We start from the raw sequence: 19285 nt of genomic DNA, 5'->3' as shown, positions 1-19285 counted from the left end.
AGAGGCAGAGGTTCTCGTGACACTGATCTGGGGGAGGTCTCACAGCTGTCCACACACCCCAAAGCTTGTTAAGCTGTATTTTGAGTATGTCATTCATCACGCACCGGTTAAGCCGCAGTGAAGCCGAAACAGTCTTCTGAGTAGAAGATGGAAACGGAGAGGCAGCGGGGCTCACAGAATCCCAGGAAAGGCAGTGAAAAGCCCTCAGTGGGTCAGCCCTGGCGAGCGCCCAGCGTGACTTTAGACTTGCTTCCTGTCACACGACATGCCCGAAGACAACTGAGCCAGCAAGTGCTGCAGGTAAAAGGAGTTGTGATTGGGAGAATCTTCGCTCCTTTAAGTTGTCTTTGAGAGACAATACCACCAAAGGTCATTTCTGTCCCCTTCTGCAGAAGCAGTACACTGAAATACGCTCCAAGCTGGGTGTGGTGGGGTGTGCCCATGGTCCCAACCACTACGGTAGCTTAGGCAGGAAGATCAATTGAGCACAGAGTTCAGAGCAATCCTGGGTGACATAGTGGGACCCCCTAGCTCAACAAAACAAAACAGAAAGCCTCCAGATAATTCAGAATTCAAACTTAAGGATGAGAAAGCACTTGGGACAAAAGGCTTGGCATTTCTGGGAACAGTGACATGAAACTCTCCCCGGAGCAATGCACAGGAGATACAAACAGGAGGGAGGGAAAAGCCAGATGCTATTGGAAAAAAAGGCTGAGAGTATGGCTCAAGTAGTAGAGCGCCTGTCTGGCAAGGGCAAGGCTCTGAGTTTGAAACTCCAGTACATCCCTAACCCCAAAGTACTGGTATTCATTCTGCCTCTTTTGATATTTGAGGATAACCTAAAACATGGGGAAAGCTTTATTTAAGATGGAAAACTGTAATATCAGCTGGCATTTTCACACTTCTTTCCTCAGGGTATCATGGATACCACCCCCTCTTCCCACCCCCCCCACCTCCATGCCCTCCACCAACCCACTCCTGCAGCTGAATGCTGACGTCACTGCACTGAGAGGCTGAGGGGCTCATCTGCTGCCCAGGCATGGGGCACAGACACTGGGTGTTCATATGACACCAAACCTGCTTAGAACAAGTAGATCACATCTCAAACATATCACTGTTAGAGAAATCAAATACCAGCCAAAGTTCTACAATGATACATTTGAAAGAGAAAGAGAGAAGAGAGAGGGGGGAGAGAGAGAAGGGGGGAGGAAGGGAGGGAGGGGAAGGGAAAAAGGAAGAGAGAAAGGGAGAGGGAGGGAAGGAGGGATGGAGGAAGGGAGAGAGGAAGGGAGAGAGGGAGAAGGAGAGGGAGAGGGAGAAAGAATGGGGGAGAGGGAGAGGGAGAGCGAGAGAGAGACTCACAGAGAAATCTATATAGCCAAGGTCCGGTGCCAACAGAACCTTAAGTAGTTCTGATTCACCGAGGAAAGACTGGCCTGGGCAGCCTTTGGCCTGCACAGACAAGAGTATAAATACTACCCCACTTTTGTCTGTGTGTGTTGTATTGGGGCTTGAACTCAGGGCCTGGGTACTATCTCTTAACTTTTTCACTCAAAGATAGTACCCTACCACTTGGGCCACAATCCTATTTCTGACTTCTTTTGCTAGTTAATTGGAGATAAGTGGTGCATGGACTTTTAAGCCCAGGCTGGCTTTGAATTACTAGGATTACAGACACCAGCACCTGGCTTCACATGTTTTTAAATTTAACTTTTTCAATGTCTCTTTTTATTAGAAAAAAGGAGGCAAAAGTAAAGGACTGAGAGTTGTCAGGAGAGTTCTTAGAGATGGTGCTGATGAAAAGCCCATCTCAGCACTGTCTTGATTTTTTTTTTTTTTAATGTCACATATCTGCTTGTGAGCCAGGACCTGGGAAAGCAAAGTGAAGTAATGGATTGGGCTGGGGCTGTAGAAGAAATATGAAAAACAGAAATAACTGGGTTAACACGGCAAGGGGGGAGGCCACAGCAAATGGCTAAATGAAATTCCCTTTTTATTCCTACAAAACACCAGTGGGAAGAAGTCATCTGTGACGCACAGCTTCTGTGCCAGGTGTGCGGACGCGCTTAATGAATGCCACTTAATGAAGAAAAAGGCTCTTATAAAACACCTGGCACGGGCAGGGTGAGGGAGTCACAGGGAAGGGGACCTTCGCTGCAACTGCTGGCATTTTAATAAGCACCTTCCAGAGCAGCAGCTCTCCAAGGCTGGCCAGCGGTGTCAGAGAAGGGGGTCCCTGGCCACTGCCCACACACACTGACAGGTTGGGGACTCTTATTTCTTAAGGACCATATGCTCAGGTACTAGTTTGCCCTGGAAGGTAATTAAAAAGACTCATTTTTCAGCTGGAAGGGCCTGACCAGAACACAGACCTTCCTCGATGATTCTTCCTGCCCCGGGTCCCCTGTGGGTCCACACTGGGCTCTGAGTTACTAGGAGATGAAGGAAGACCAGAGAGGCGAGAAGATGCTGTATGTGACTCTGAAACATGGCTTCCCTGAAGCAGCAAGGCAGGTGTTTCCATGACCCCAGGTCCCAGGACATCTAAAATTATGGTGACTTTACTTTGCTCTCTGATTTGATCAGCAAACTCAGGAAGAAGCCACCATGTGTCATGGCTACAGTCAGACATGACTGTTTTTGTTTTATAATCGACACCAGTGAAGGAGAAATGAGGTTTTGTAGAACTCAAAATGGACCTGTTTTCTCTAGAATGGTATTTATTATCTTGTGGATTTCCTATGCCCAGACTTGGAAATGCCTTCCAAATGGACTCAATGATGTCCAAGTATAGCGACAGGCATATGGCTCCTGACTCGGTCCATTCGTTTTGAGTTGCGCTCTGAGTCGATGCTAAACACTATCTTTGGAACTGAGATCATTAAAAAAAATAAATATGAATCTACTTTCCCCAAGCAAACCGAAACTCACACAAAAATCCTCTATCACAGACTGCAAAGCTCTAACGAATGGAAGGTATACACTCAAAGAGGTTGTGTGTCTCAATTAAAAAATAATGGCAGGAAGAAAAACAACAATAACAACAGCGAAGCCGGGCATCGGTGGCTCACGCCTGTAATCCTAGCTACTCAGGAGGCTGAGGGCTGAAGATCATGGTTCAAAGCCAGCCCAGGCAGAAAAGTCCATGAGATTCTTATCTCCAATAAACTACTAGAAAAACCGGAAGTGGCGCTGTGGCTCAAGTGGTAGAGCACTAGTTTTGAGCTGAAGAGCTGAGGGACAGCGCTCAGGCTCAGAGTTCAAGCCCCATGACCAACACAAAAAAACAAAAACAAAAAAAGCAACAAACTAACATCTGTTGAGCGTGGGCCATGGGAAGAAGAGAGGGTGGCAGGGGAGAGAATAGGCCCAAATAGTAAAATAGCAATTCATGTGTCAAGAGAGTGACCCAAGAGTCATCCCACAGCCAATGGGGACAGCAGAGGGTCCAAGAGGAGAGAAGTGGGAGCTGGGTCTGCCTTGGAATCAGGAGTAGCTTTCTGGGACAGGTAGGCACCGAGGTTCTGTTCCACTTTCCATGTGTCTCCGATTCTACAGATGGAGGAAATGTGGTTCAGGGAGGGGAAAGCAATGATCCAAAGGTACCCAGTTCCTGAGTGGGGCTACAACTTGGCTCATCTCGGTTGCTTTACCAACACGGCTGCAGGGCTGAGTGCGTGCAGGGGCAGGCCTGCTCCCTTCCCACTCAAGCAACCCCCTCACAGTGATCGATAAAACCTCAACCGACCAACCTGACTGTGTAATGAGTTTCCCTCATGGGCAACAACCCCTCCCCAGCCAAATCACTCTGCATTGGACAAGAAAGAATGAAAGGGGGGTGGAAGCTGTCACAGGAAGACTAAGGAAATCACAATTCCAAACTCCCCAAGTTCCTCAACACAGAGCTTTAAAGTGTGTGCAGCCCGACAGCATATGGCAAATCAATTACTAGTTTAAATCTTAAAACAAAAACATGGCAAGTGTGGTACAGAAATAATCGAGAACAACGGTTTGGCTTAGATTACAGCGGGCCACTGGAGTTTTGAATACAATTAATCATCATCCCAGGCAATGGGAAGCCATATTGACACTTATTCCTAATTTGAATATTTAATTAGGGTGAAGTTCTTCATCAAATTATCGCAGAACTGGGAGAAAGCCTGGAAGACTTACACAATTACTACCTTAACCCTTTCCAGCTGCATCCTGCTTGCTCGGAGCCTCCACTTCCAGTCCTGCAGCTGCAGCCCAGTTGCACCAGGAAGAGAACCCAGTGGCGGCCAAAGGAAAGCTGCACAGAGTGACCAGCTCCTGCTCAGACTCAGTTCTTTGAAGAATCCTACATGAAGGCCAACATGCACCCAGCCCACGGGGCTCCAGCTGTGGCACCTCTATCTCCAGCCATCCTCCCCCCAATCTTGTAGAGGCAGAATCCCTACCCCATCTCACGGAAGGGGAAACAGAGGCCCACAGGAGTGCTTGCCCAGGCCAAGTTACTCATCACACACACGCACACACACACACACACACACACACACTCACACACACACACACAAAGAAAATCATGACCAACACACTAGTCAAAGGCCAATGAACATTTCCAAAGCACGAAAATCTGGCCCCAGCTCTTCACCCTTGGATTCAAAATGCCCCCATGGGGCTCCTCGAAGTAGCCAGTGACAGCATCACGGCGGCCAGCTGCTCAGGGGAATGGGGGAGGTGAGGGACTGAAAGGCTTAAGGAGATGGCATACCCTGTGGACAAGTGACAAGTGCAGCTGCCCAGACCCAGCAAAAGTGGGCACTGTGGACACTAACGTGATGAGAAGACATAAGCTTGTGCTTCCTCCAAAACAGCAAAGGCCTGACCACGCATTTATTCACAACCACAAGCCAGTTTAGAGAAGAGGCTCCATTTCCTTAAGAACGTTGTATGGACAGCAAGGAAATGGAAACTTGCTTCACGATTTGGGGACCAGGCTACTGCTGCTGTTTCATAGACTCCCTGGTGACTCTGTCTGACCATGAGTATTGCCTTTCCTTCCAAAGCCCTTGGGCCAGGCAAAGGCTGACGTGATACTTTGTGCCGGCCATGTAGTTCTCAAATCCTTGCTGCTTCCGGCTCCACTGAGAACGAAGGACAGACACCCCGATCATGTCGGATTAGCAACTGTCCTAATTAGTGGTGCCATTGGCCACTTTGAACTGCAAGTAGGATACAGGACCAAGGCAGAGCCCTCACGCAGAGCAGTGCGGCCTCTTCTCCCCGCCCCCCCCCCCCGCCCCATGCCTGGCAGACCCCCTGCCTCAGCCCGGCCACAGCAGGGGCAGAGGGGGGAGACCCTGGATCTGTCAGGCCCGCTCCGGGGTAGCTGGTGATGGGAGCAAATGGCGTCAGGAACTCTGAAACTTTCCTTTGTATATTATATTAATCTGTACGAGAAAATCTCTTTTAATGAGGAGTGATGTAGTTACAAACTCTCCAGAGCCATAATTAGAGAAAACTAATTGAAGTTGTGTTTTGACACACTTTCCAAATTCACGGGTGCCGAATGACATATTCACAACACTCTGCCTCACATCCATGGCGACGGCAAAATCATTAGGCTAATCACACTTATTTGCATTCTTATCACGCCGGCAGCGCTCCCTTAAATACTGTTTCTACTACTGCTCCTTTACTGTAAGTTTCCACGGGAAGATATTAACAGTAATTATTAGTACTTTGGTGGAATTTTAATGTTAAGAGTAACAAGGCGGATGGCAATTCTTTTTCTGAACGGCATGGGAAGGTGTGCGGACCTCCGGGCCCGCTGTTGGGTGACACCAGATGCCACTTTAGCCACATGTACATACACTCACTGGGTCCACACCCATGGCCATCACAAATCTGCTTGGTCAGGGGAAACAAAATCTTTCTTTTCCCTTTTTATTTTATTTTTTTAGGTTCAATAAAATGAAATCGTTAAGTAGAATTCCTCCCCCCCCCCCCAAGCAGTTAAAAAAAATATCAATTTACAGCACGGGCTTTGGCAATACTAAGTAATGAATCCCAGGAGGACAGGCTCTGGCTGGTCTCTGTCGCCACCCTGGTGGTGATGAAAGGCAGAGGTGGGCTGAGTGGCGGGCGGGCGGCAGGGGGTGGGCCAGGCTGATCTGTCAAGGCAGAGGCACCGTGTGCCACCAACAAGGGCAATTTTTTGGATGCGTAACTCAGGCAACTCACACCCAGAGAGAAAGCCTCGACAGTTCTAAATAATGGTTATTAATGATGCTCTCTTCAAAAGTGACAAATGGCTTGTGAAATTTAGAATCGGAGAGGTATGAAGACTGAACACGTTCCGTGAACGTGACAGGAAATGGCAGTGTGCACACACACAGGCTCCCGCTTGCTCGGCGTGGAGTGAGGGCCAGGGGGGCCTCTCTGTTCCCGGCAGATCATGAATCCTGGTGCTCAGCCCACCTTTAGTGAACAGTATGAAATGCTACATGCACTGAGAGCCAAGTCCTGGTCCCCAGCTTGGGGAAAGGCTGGAGGGCAGCTCTGATACCAGGCTTCTGGAAATACCTCAGGACCAAGAAAAGCAACTACCATGTCATTCACTGTTCCTAATCTAAGAGGAAATGTCTTAATTTTATACTATTCAACTGTCTACTGCAGAAGGGATGTCAGATCTCTGTTGAGGGAGATTTAAATAGGGCAAAGAAAATGTTGCCTTAGAAAAAGGCCTAAGTCTCCATACTCCTTTAAAGTTCAGCATTTTTCTGGGCTTAAGTTACAATCCTTTGTACCCATCTGCTATTTTTCAAGTCACTGATTATTTTCAAAAAAGAAAACGACAACAACAACAAAGGAACCTAACTTTCATAGCTGCAGCAACAGTCCAAATTGTGGTATTTATTCACCACATTTAAGCTCCATTCCGCTTGGACCCAGTAATACTGAGGCACCTCCCTCCCTCTCTCCTTCCTTCCTTCCCTCCCTCCCTCATAAAAGAAACGAGGGTCTGACATCACACCTCCATTCCACACAATCTAGTCTAATCTTACCAATTGAAATACTTCAGAGTCTCTAAACCTCACCGACCCTCCTTCTAAAAACCAGGAACATATGGGCATGGCTAGTTTTTCATCTTCTTCCAGCTGACTAAAACATCCACCTTTCCAAATTTCAGGAAGGCGGGGAAAGGGGGGGGAATGGGGGGAACGGGGCGGGGGGAAGGGGAGGGACAGGGGGGTACTGCCAAAGTCAGATTCACAGCGGCTGCATGTGTGAGCTGGGCTTGGGCTGTGAGCAGCCTGCCCAGGCCATGTCCCTCTACTATCCAGTCTGCTTCCCTCCATACAAGCTGAAGAAACAATTAAGCAGACTAAAGGCCTGGCTAAGGAGAAGGTGGGCCAGAGGCTGTAAGCTAGACAGCTGTATTGGGTCTTGCGCCCTGTCATAGACACCTTATGCAGGAAACTTGAGGCAAGGGTCTGAGAAACAAGGGAGCCTCAAATGAGGCTCCGTGCAGGACATACTGGGCCCTGGGCTTCATTCCTGGTTCTTTCCAACCTAATTTTCTGCCCTTGACTAAATAAGAAACTCTCCAAGATCAGTCTCATTTCATAACATGAGGTAAAAAAATTTACATAAGTACATTGAATAGAGTTGTAATACTCGATGTACCCATATGAACATGGAGCCTGGTAACTCGAGTGGGGTTGGGAGAGAAGGGGGAGAACAATGGAAGGGGGTGACATTGATCAAGACACATTCTACCTATAAACTGACATGGTGAATTGAAATCCTTTTGTGCAATTACTTAAAGATAATTTAAAAAAACCTAAAGAGGTAAAAAAATAATAATTTGCCTCTCAGCACTGCTGTAAAGATCAAAATTGTATATGTATTTAACTATTTACACAATGCATGCCCACGAGATGCTCAGAAAACAGTAGCCAAAATAATCACGATAATGATGATCACTGTATTTATTCAAGTAATAATAATTATTAATATTATTATTCAACTGGAAACACAACATCTGCTGCTCAAGAAGGGTATTCAAGTTGAATTCTACCCAGCCCGTGGGCAAAAACCCAACCTAAATAAACTCAGAAGGCCTTTGGAAAGTTACTGCCAGCATAGAATTTTATTAAATATCCAAATTAATAATTGAAACCTTGCCTTGAAATAGAACAGCACAGGGGTGGGGGGGGTAGGGGCGCAGTAAACTCTCAGGGAGCAGCGCTGGTATAATGTTCATTTTTACTTTATTTGGTGGTTAGATTTACACTGAGAGACCCAGGTGAAATATTCTATAGAGCTACCTGCAAATAGACTGTCAGCTCCCACTCTGATAAAAGGTAAAATATCCTCCACTAAATGGTCGGGTTCACAAAACCGGCCCTCAAGTGAACTGATAAATCTGTTCTGACACACAGAGAACTATTTTCATAATCCTGAAAAAAGGTCTTTCTCCAAAACCCTGCTGCCGAAGCCGACTGCCCAGAGCGGGTACACACTGGCAGGCAGACCCGGGAGAGAATGAATCCACATTTACAACCCTGCTTCCCAGACAACATCACCCCCCCCACCACCACCACCAAAAGCACACCTAACCAGCACAACCACCCAAAGAAAATAAAACACTCACAAAGCCACAAAAATCACAGAGAGAACGAGCACATTTACAAGCGGCAAGTACCTTGTCAAACTCACTGTGAGACATGGAAAGCCAAGGCTGGCTCCAAGGTAGAAGCTGTATTGACTTATAGTCAATTCTTCATTAAATAGAAGCCCTGACTTCCCAAGAAGCCATATTAAAAATTAATATCAAAAAGTGTATTGCTCAGCCTAAACTCATCATTCATATCGAACAATACCAAACGGCATCCTAATGAAATTTCTCCTTCAAAATTACCCTGACACCAACGCTAAGTTGTGGAGCACTTAGGAGATAGCTGTGGCTCGGCTCCCCAGCATTTTGGGGGTAACTCAAATGCCTTCACTTCACAACCCCCACAATAAATCACATTGCTTTGGAACCATTCACCGGGGGTGGCCTTGAAACCACTCACTGGTGTGGGGACCCTCTGTATGGCTGCCACTTCTGGGCAGTATCTTCAGCTTGAAGCACAGCCCTATCAGTATTCACATGTGTCAGAATGTGATTCCAAATACTTAAGCTGTGTCTGGCCCTGGGGACCTCCCGGAACAAGTCCCGTGTGGCAAATTCAGACTCCAGGCTGCTGGTCAGGAGTGTGAAGACGCTTCCTGTGAAGATGGCCGGGCACCTAGGAGGCTGTCCCCCAACTAGGGGCAGCTCCTAGGGGCGGCCGGGCCCATGGATGCCTGCAGGCTGCAGGAGGCCGGCCTGCTAGGTTCAGACCCTAGCTCTGACTCTCGCTGTGGGACCCCCGGCAAAGAATCCCATCTCAGCGTCTTCTCAGTTTTCTCCACTCAAAATGGGGCAGACATTTGTCATCACAGCTGAACAGAAGGCAGAGATGGGAGGATTGGGATCCCAAGCCAGCCCAGGGAGAACTTGAGCTGGGTGTGGTGGATCATGTTGGAATTCTAGCTACAGGGGTGGTGGTGGTAGGAAGATCATGTCCAAAGCTGTCCCTTCACGAAAGAGAGACCCTATCTGAAAAATAAACTAAAAGCACAAAGGACACGGTTCAAACGCAAGCCCCAATATTGCTAAAACAAACAAACCCAAAAAACAAAGAAAGGGCTGGATTAGTGTAATGGGCTATTGTTTGTAACACTGCCTGACACCCCTCTACTCAACACAGGTCTCTGCTATCTAGTTGACCAGCTGGACGGATGGAAGGATGGACAGACTGAAGAACACAGAAAAGAGAAATTCCCAGGCCCCCTGCATCTACACCAGCTCACTTTATCCAGTCCATACTCCCCAGGTGTCAGACACCTGAATTTCAAGGTCCCCATATCTTGGGGGTCACGTTTCTCCCAGAACACTTCCTGTAGCATAGGAGACAAGCAGGGTGAACACGCTTGTTTGGATGAGCAGGCGATACAGTTATTACTATCTTACTGCTTCTGCCCACAGCCTTTTCTGAGAAGTTAAAGGAGGAATAGAATCCTGGTCATGGAACGTAGCCCGCCCCATTGGTAAGGCTGGGTCTGAGGGCAGCACAGGGGGACTGGGAAATGCCGGGACCCAGTGGGCCAGGCTTTCTGGGTTAGACAGCAATGGCCGATGGTCACTGAGTGCCAGCAGCCGTACCCCTACCCCAGCCTGGGGAGCTCAGGCCTTGCTCTCTGGGGTGGGGTGAAGGACCCTCCTTATACAGCATATGGTAGAAGGCACCACTCATGGGGTACATTAACCGTGCTGGGTTAAAAGCCCTGCATTTGTCTTCCCCTACAAAGCAGACACATCAAAGAAAGTGGTGAAAATGTGCATCAGCCTTTACATAAAACAGCATGCACACAGCTTTTGCACAGAGGAAAGGGAACCGGAAGTGACCTGCAGAGGTGTCCTGAGCCCCTCCTATGAACAGCAAGCTCCAAGCCCTCCTCCTCTGCAGGGAGCAGGGCCTGAGGGCCTGGTGCTCAGCCATCGAGGATGAGGAACGCCAAGGCCAGTGCCACACTCCATCCATTCCTACCACAGGTCAGCTGACATGTCATCTTGTAACTGAAAGTGGCAGGTAGCACTGAGGATTCGAGGCTGGCATGGTGGCCGGGAGACACCTGCCAATGATGCCAGTACATCAGGTCACAAAGTCGGTCTCCGGGTTAGGCAGGGATATAGTATGGGGACAGAACCTGGCCTGCATATACCCCTGTCCCCCACTTCCACCCCCCAGGTGTTCAAGTTTGAACTCACCAGCCTCAAGCTTGCTGGGCTGGTGCTCTACTGCTTAAGCCACACCTCCATCCCACCCTTTCGCTTGTTATTTGCAAGATAGAGCCTTGCAACCCTTTTCTGCCTCGGCTTATGGTGAGTTTTGACAAGGGATGTGATGGAGATGGGCTTGCAGGGCCTAGCCTGAATTCCAGATCATAATGTGATTTCCCCTCTCCTGTAGGAAGGGCCGTTAACCTTTCAGATGACAGCCCTGGGACCGCAGTGAGGAAACGATTTCCGAGGTCAGCCAGGATCTATGTTCTCAGAGGCTGACATCGACATGCAAAAGTTGTGACTGAATCCTGGTGTCCCTGAGAGGAAAACTAAGTGCCTGTGACAGATCTTCTGCAGTCAAAATGCCCCATTTCCCAGAGTATCTGTCACAGATTGATAACATCCACGCAAAAAGTTAAGTACAATTATGTCTGTCACTAAGAAACATACTTCAGAGCTGGTGACTGACAACTTGCTGGAAGCTGACAAATCATCGGGAGATCAGTGGAACACCCCAAGACACGTTGGGCTACGGGCACCCGGGAACAGCCCTGGCGGGCTGCAGGAGGGAATGCTGCCAGCCAGACCTGAGCCTGAACCTCGTGCTCTATGGCTTCAGGTGGGAGGCTGATCTACCTGGCTTTTCCATTGCTTCTGTGTGTGTGTGTGTGTGTGTGTGTGTGTGTGTGTGTGTGTGTGTGTGTGTGTAAATTGTGACAGAACATCAGGTAGGAGGCGGGCGGCAGAACAAGCCACTCACCTCATGATGGCCAGGAAACAGGAAGAGACGGAGGGGATGGGGTTACTCTCCGAGAAACCTAACCAGACCCCATCTTTGTTTCCATCACCTCCCAATAGGCCATCCAGTTATGAATCCATCAATGGATCAATCCCTCGATTAGTCAGAGCTCTCTTGAGCCAACCAGCCCAGCCCCAATCCTCTGAACAGTGCACTGGGGACCAAACCTTCAATACACGAGCCTTTTGGGGGAGCCACTTCATACCCAAACCACAGCAGAACTTGCAACTGAGAACTTGCTCAGTCAGTGCCAAAGAACTACCTAAGAAAACTCTGTGAAGTTCATCTGAATTTTTGGGGAGTGGGGTGGTAAAACATGGAGCCCAAGTCTACCTCCTTGTAATCTCAGTGTGCCTGATCTGGCTTGCAGCCCTTCCTAACCTCCCCCAGCTGAAACGCACATGCTTTCTCCTTAAACAACTGGGGGGAAACGTAAACATCAGACATGAACTGCCTGCCTGCACTCAGGTCAAGAGTGAGCTCTGAAGTCAGGGAACTTCTATGGGACACTGTGTGGCCGTGGGCATGACCCTTCCACACCTGACAGCGGGGTGAGTGTGACAGGGCCATGTTCCTGGATGTGCACTGCAGGCTGCATTTCACACAACCCAAGCTCCAGACTGGCCTGTCACTTCACACACACACACACACACACACACACACACACACACACACACACACACGCCCTCCCTCCCTCCACCAGGCTGGCTCTCCTGGACTTGTCACCTGTGCTGTGGACTATTGGAGTCTCGGGACTTCCATCTCTGGTTCCCACAGGGTGCACGAGAGGAGATGTGGAGTATCGATTCTGTCATTCAGCACATCAGCGCTCCCTAATGACTCCGTGTCATCTTCAAGTTTGATAAGCATGCCTCTGATGTCTTTATCAAGCTGCTGATTCTACTGCTCAGCAAGCGGGGGTGGGGGAAGTGGGGGAAGTGGGGGGAGGTGGGCAGGCAGCAGCCTGCCTTGGCCTCCTCTCATTCATGTATCCATATGCAGGGGCTCTACCAGCTGCAGGTCCCAGTCTCCTGGAGCTTCCCCAAATCTTTGTCCTGGCAGCAACTGCCCCTTGCCCATCCTGGCAGAACAAACTGTTAGACCCTGTGTGTGAGTGGGGTGGGGGCACAGCCCAGACTGAAGTCAAGAAGCCTCTTCCTTTCTGGGTACCCCTGCAGAGGCCCAAGGAACTCCCTCCATCAGAAGGATGCACTCTGCTCGCCAGCCCAGAAGAGGGTTGGGAGAGTGGAGGAGATAGCACAAGGCCAGCTCCTCCCTGCTGGCCTGTGCGCATGAAGCTAGTAATATGGATGCTCACTTCCCAGAAGGAAGGCAGAGGCTCTAGATCCTGGACTGGTCCTTCTTCACCTAGAAACTCAAGACAGATGTGTGAGGAAGAGGGGCTCTGCTGACCCGTCTCACCCAGCCTTTGACCTGAGTTCAAGAACATGGCCAATGGTGTCACCGTGCCTCAACACCTGCGGGCAGGAAAGAAGGAGTCCATTTCTGGCTTCACTGAAAGTATTTTCTGCCCTAGTGGTAAGGCCAGGCAGTAAGCCCCTATCTTTGAGGGAGGGGTACACAGGCCTCTAGAAAGCAAAGGCAGCACTGTCACCTGGGAAAAGGTCCACTGAATACCCTTTTGTCTGCTACGAAGTTAGGGGAGATAGTTGGCAAGTCTGAAATCTGAATAAATATAGAAACAGAGGCAGATCACACATGTTTTTAGTGTGTTTCAAGACAAATTCCAGGCTTAATGAAGGCAGCATGCATGCTCCCAATTCCTTCTTTCCCTCTCCTTTCTAGAACCAAGATCTGTCAAAGACCAGCCAGACGGCTCCTGACCCGGTGCCTGTCACCTCCTGGTTGGTCAGTAGAGGGCGCTGCATCACCACTCTGCTGGCAGCCTTGGTGATAGCAACTTCATCCCGCGTCCACACAAAGACCACACTTGAAAAGTGTTCTGAATGCCTGCAGTTTAATTCTCCACAAGAAAACACAGCAAATCACACACTTGCTCTTACAGACAACGATGCCACCTATGTAAAAAGTATACAGTTACAAAAAAAAAAAAAGGAGAAAGGTTCTGCTCACCAGATACAGGATTTGTTCACCAGAGATAGAATCTGCTCTATTATTGTTCCATTATTTGCTCAGGGACTTGGGAGTCGTCCGGAGGGTGACAGCAAGAGGTCCTCCTTGCTTGTGAAACCTATGTGAAACTGAATCTGGGTCTGGGCCTGGGCCAGGAGGGTGTGGCAAGAATGAGGGGAGAGCAGACCCCGCCCACAAGGTTCCCAGTGGGGACGTTGGGAGCCTGGCACAGGATTCCAGGAGGAGGGCTCAGCCCAGGAGCCCAGAGAAGGCTCCCTGGGAGAGGAGACACTGGACCTGCCCTCTAAAGACAGGGGATGTAAGACACACCTGGTACGCAGCACTCACGGCAAATGCACAGGATCAGGCGGGGAAAAAGAGGCTGCTAATTTGGCTTCAGGTTTGGAGCTCGAAGCTCAGACAGAAGACAGGAGAGAATGCAAGAGCTTAACAGGGAGGCCTTCACAGCTCACAGAAGAGCTGGGCCTTGGTGCTGCAGGCAGGGGGCCCACATCCAGACAGAGGGCTGTCTGCCTCTTCTGGGGAATTTAGAGAAACCACATGCCTTGAGGAATAAAATAACTATTTCTTTTACCCAAGTAAGTAAGTAGCATTTCATTTAAAAAATCAAATAGATTAGATAAGAAAACAATACCAAAAATCACATATAAAAGACAAAAGCAAAACAAAAACAAACAAGAGCCTGGTGAGTTAGGAGCTTGCACAGGTGTGCACACAGGAGGGCACGGGACAGATGATTTTTTTTCCTCACCTGGGAGAATTAACATGCATTCAATGATCTCACTGCACACTGGCTGACTTAACTCAGGCAAATTAGAATACATTTTATATTGACTATTTTGACATTTGTTTTATCTGGCAAGTAAAACAAAACTGATCCAATTTCCTTGCAGCCATTGTAAACCATAAACTGTACAACAGAGGTTATAAAATATATAAGCCTTATAAACACTTTGTTCAGCTGTGCTACACATCAGTTCTGCCCAGCTCCCAGTGGCCGGGTGTTTTGGGGCCACCCATTTCAGAGGCAGGTGACCCTGCTCTTCCCTTTGAGCAGCAAGCTTCTAGGAGAGCTCTCTCCCTGCTTCTCTGGGAGCCCAGGGGCTCCTTCACCCAGCAGGCACTGAATATCTGCGCTAGAGACACCCTCTCTATGTACCTCGACAGAGGCTGCTATAACCACACTGCACGGTGGCCAGACACCTGCAAGCTCTCAGCTTCTGGGGTGAGCCCAAGCTTAAGCTGATGCTGGCACAAACGACAGGCCCAGGATGATCCTGAGCACAGGACAGAGCTGTGCCAGGGCTGTTGGTCAGCGGGAGAGGAAGTAACAAGTGCCACAGGAGCACTGTGCCAGCCTTGTGTTCCTGAGCCCGCAGACTGCTCACCTCGCAGCTCAGGGAACTCTCTGGTTCCTCCCTTGTGCTGTAACCAGAGAAACTGAAAACTACCTCCAAAGGGTCAGGTGACTAGGGCTAGATACACTTTTGTTGTTGTTGTTTTATGCCAGTGCTGGGACTTGAACTTAGGGCCTGGGTACTGTCTCTTAGCTTTTTTGCTCAAGGCTAGGGCTCTACCACTTGAGCCACACTTCCTCTTCCAGCTTTTTAGTGGTCAATTGGAGGTAAGATTCTCTCAGACTTTCCTCTGTAGGCTGACTTCAAACCAAGATACTCAAATCTCGGCTTTCTGAGTAGCTAGGATAACAGGGACCTGGCAGAGCTAGTTACGTTTTTTTGTTTTTGTTTTGTTTTGTTTTGTTTTTTTGGTCGGTCGTGGGGCTTGAACTCTGGGCTTGGGTGCTGTCCCTCAGCTCTTCAGCTCAAGGTGAGCCCTCTACTGCTTGAGCCACAGTGCCACTTCCGGTTTTCTAGTGGTTTATTGGAGATAAGAGTCTCATGGACTTTCCTTGCCTGGGCTGGCTTTGAACTGTGATTCTCAGATCTCAGCCTCCTGAGTAGCTAGGATTACAGGCGTGAGCCTCCAGTGCCCAGCTGCTAGTTATGTTTGAACAACACCCCAGCATGCAAAACTTCAGGACAAAGACCCAGTTGTCTTTCAAGGCAGGGGTCCTGAAGCAGGGAAGCCTTGGTTTTGTGGCTCAGACAGCAGTGCTCTGCCAGTGAGAGCATGGAGGAACAGCACACACAGGGCAGAGGCCCTCTGTGCAATGCACTGTTTTATTTCATAGGCTGCAATGAGGATCGAGACCATTACACCCTCCCTCAGGCCCAACCCCATCAGTACCAGAGTGACCAGTTTGGTCACCTTGGTCTCTCTGTGAGATCACTTGCTAAAAAGAACACCATCACCTTAAAACTTCTCATTTTCCCCCCCTCTAATTCCCTTTTCTTGGTTTGTATCGCAGTGGAAAAGATGCAGTAATAACATGAATACCATTACTGACCAGTCCCTCTGGGTGTTTCAAATGGCCAAGGCCGAGAGGAAAGTGCACTTTCTGGAGGCCGGGAGGCTCTGACCGTGTGGCTACTGCGCATGTGTCTGCATATCAGCGAGCTTTTTGAAGAGCAATTTTAGCTTTCAGATTCTGCTGCTGTAACACGTGCATAAAAGAGGATATAGAACGGGCTTTACATCCACAAAGCACACAGATTTCGAACCGGGAGTTTTAATCATCTCTAAAGGCACAAGCTTAAACTTCTGTACGTTTTCAGTTCTATGGTGCCACTAAGTGGATGTACTCTAAAGTGCTGTGAGACCCCCAGACCACCTGAGTGAGCACACGGGGTGCCTCCGTGAGGCTTACCTGGGCAGGTTGGGGGCTGGGGTGGAGGCGGCCGATGACTGTGAAGGCGTGGTGGGCTGGGACGAGTCGTGGTTTCTTGGCACTCTGCCCATTCGGTACCAGATCCCCATGCTGTTCAGTTCCCTTCAGGAGAAAAGGAGGTAGTTTCACGGGCTGCAGCAAACCAGCTCCTTCATGACCCACAGCTTCAAAGCCCAGAGATTCCATTCTGGCCCATGGAAGATGGGACATGTCTCTTCCCATTGGTGCTCAAGGCATCCCAACCAGGGCCTAGTGTGTGTGTGTGGCGGGGGGGGGGGGGGGGAGGGCAGAGGGGGGAGGTGACTGTGCCAACTGTAGGACTGATTTCTCCACCCACCCTGAGCCTAGCCCTGCCCGGCATGGCTGTCCTAATGACACTGGCATGCTCTTAGGAACTGAACCAGAATGACTTTGGCCACATTCAACTTCTCCACTCCCTCCTCTCCGTGCCCCCCACCCCCCCACTCCAAACAGCATCTTTGGGATCAGAAGCAGAAGAGTAGCATCTCTTCAAAAAACTCTGTGAACTATTATTCTCTGGCTACTCTTAATAAGCTTCTCAGAGCTCTCTAGCAATTGTTCTAAACCTTAACACCGTCCTATTTGAGGAAGTCCTCCCTACACACTGGCACAGCACTCTCCTGGCTCAGGCTTCCAGCAGTCCCTTCCAACGGGAGGTTTGCCTCCCTCAGGGCAACCTCACGTCCTTATGCGGTAATGTGTGCAGTGGACTCGTTTTTAAGAATAAGTGACTTTGCCAGGCCCTGATGGCTCATGCCTGTGATCTTACCTACTCAGGAGGCTAAAGATCTAACAATCACGGTTCAAAGCTAGCTGGGACAGAATAGTCCATGAGACTCATGTCCAACTAACCACTAAAAGCTAATGAATTATCACTGACTTTTTTAAAACAGAATGAATACGATAAAATAAAACTACCTTTTCAAAATTATCTAAAGGAAAAAAAGAGTCTAGCTTTGCTTATCAAGACAAATACAGGTAAAAAGCTATTCTTTGGAATTGTTTAAATTGGTTAAAATTGCACCATTTTACAATGGTATAGTTTGTAATTAAAATACACATAGTAACTGCATTTAGACTTTCAAGTTCATTACTGAATGGCTGGTTTCTGCTATTTGTATGTAAAACACTGTTTCTAGGAAAGTGTGGTTATTCTGAATGTTTTTCCCCTCCTGTAACCTGTTTGCAAATAATTAGTCTATAGCATGTTGCACAAAACAGGTGTGTGTGTGTGCGTGTGTGCGTGCGTGCGTGTGTGCCTGCGTGCGTGCGTGCGTGCGTGTGTGTGTGTGTGTGTGTGTGTGTGTGTTGGAATTGGGCTTGAGTCAGGACCAGAGTATGGTCTTTTAGCTTTTTTTGCCCAGGGCTAGTGCTCTACCACTTGAGCCATAGCTCTACTTTCAGCTTTTCAGTGGTTAATTAGAGACAAGGGTCCCACAGACTTTCTTCTGCATGGGCTGGCTTTGAACCAGGATCCTCAGATCTCAGCTTCCCGAGTAGCTAGGATTACAGGCATGAGTCATCAACACCTGACCAAAGCAGTGTTTTTCTTGTTTTGTTTAGTTTTGTTTGTTTTGTTTTGGTCAGTTGTTAGGCTTAAAGTCGGGGCCTGGGCAATGTCCCTGAGCATCTTTGTGCTCAAGGCTAGCGCTCTTCCACTTTAAGCTACAGCTCCACTTCCAGTTTTCTGATAGTTAACTGAAGATAGGAATCTCATGGACTTTCCTGCCTGAGCTGGCTTTGAACTGCAATCCTCAGATCTCAATCTCCTGAGTAGCTAGGATTGCAGGTGTGAGCCACCAATGCCTGGCTCCAAAGTGTGGAGGAAAGTAATGATCACAGAGGTGCGGGGCCGGGGGGGAGGGGGGAGAAGAAGGGGGAGATACCAGATCCTGCCCATGCTGAGCTTATGCACCATCTTGAGCTACACACATGTCCAGCCCAAGTGCATCTTAAGTTGGTTCAGAGCAGTTGGATCCAGAGCTGAGGAGTTAAAAAAAAAAAAAAAAAAAAAAAACAGTGCACCAAAATGAAGTTAATTCCATTTCTGTGACACACTTCATTCGTACAGTTAGGCCCTGTCTGCGGCCCACACAGCGCCAGTGCCAAGAGGAAAAGCACTGGCTTGGGAAGTAAAAGATGGTCCTGAGTTTAAAGGGGACAAGAGCCAAACAATGGCAAACTCAGGCCCAGCAACTGACCTGGGAAGCCGAGTTACGAGAAGGTACTGCTGGGAACCTATGGTGAGCTGTACGGTGCTTACGGAGCTGAGAGTTGTGCTAGGGAAGGAAGCCATGGCTATGGGCTGAAAACCATCCCCTGGGCTGAATCATCCGGGAGACCCGATGTCAGCTGACAGCACAGCGAGCATCTGCTTTTGGACACCCGGCTTCCGCTCATCTCAGCTCTGGCCTTTCTGACTTTGATCTCCCTTCATGTTTATCTCCCTTCATATGTCTTCTTATCTGTCCTTCAGTTCGAATAGAGCTGACTCTGCCTCCAGCTCAGCCTGCTCCATCAGAGAATGACACTTTCCAGAGAACACTGATCAGCTCTCTGCACTTGACCCTATTTGACCAACGAGACGGGATTTAGAACTTGGCTATAGACTTACTCTCTGCCTCCCAGGGGATAGATGCTAAGTTGACAGAGCCACCATGCCTACCAGGGGGAGCAGGAGTGAGGTGGAGTCCTCCCAGGG

At 49.0% G+C, this 19285-nt stretch overlaps 1 protein-coding gene across 3 annotated transcripts in view; it reads right to left on the bottom strand.

Annotated features, from left to right (window-relative positions):
* Mvb12b (multivesicular body subunit 12B) overlaps positions 1 to 19285 on the bottom strand; it is a 177693-nt gene that overhangs the window by 81086 nt on the left and 77322 nt on the right. For all 3 annotated transcript variants that reach the window (XR_011370163.1, XM_070013804.1, XM_070013790.1), the window contains exon 6: positions 16543 to 16665. Coding sequence is in view for 2 of the 3 variants with exons in the window: in XM_070013804.1 (XP_069869905.1) it covers positions 16543 to 16665 (123 nt within the window). In the remaining variant the exon portion in view is untranslated. The remainder of the gene's footprint in view (positions 1 to 16542; positions 16666 to 19285) is intronic.

The sequence above is a fragment of the Dipodomys merriami genome, unplaced genomic scaffold (assembly GCF_024711535.1).
Source record: "Dipodomys merriami isolate MVZ:Mamm:240054 unplaced genomic scaffold, mDipMer1.0.p SCAF_11, whole genome shotgun sequence".
NCBI classification, from domain to species: Eukaryota; Metazoa; Chordata; class Mammalia; order Rodentia; family Heteromyidae; genus Dipodomys; species Dipodomys merriami.
The sequence above is the reverse complement of the archived record's forward strand: the minus strand, read 5'-3'. Positions and strand labels throughout refer to the sequence as shown.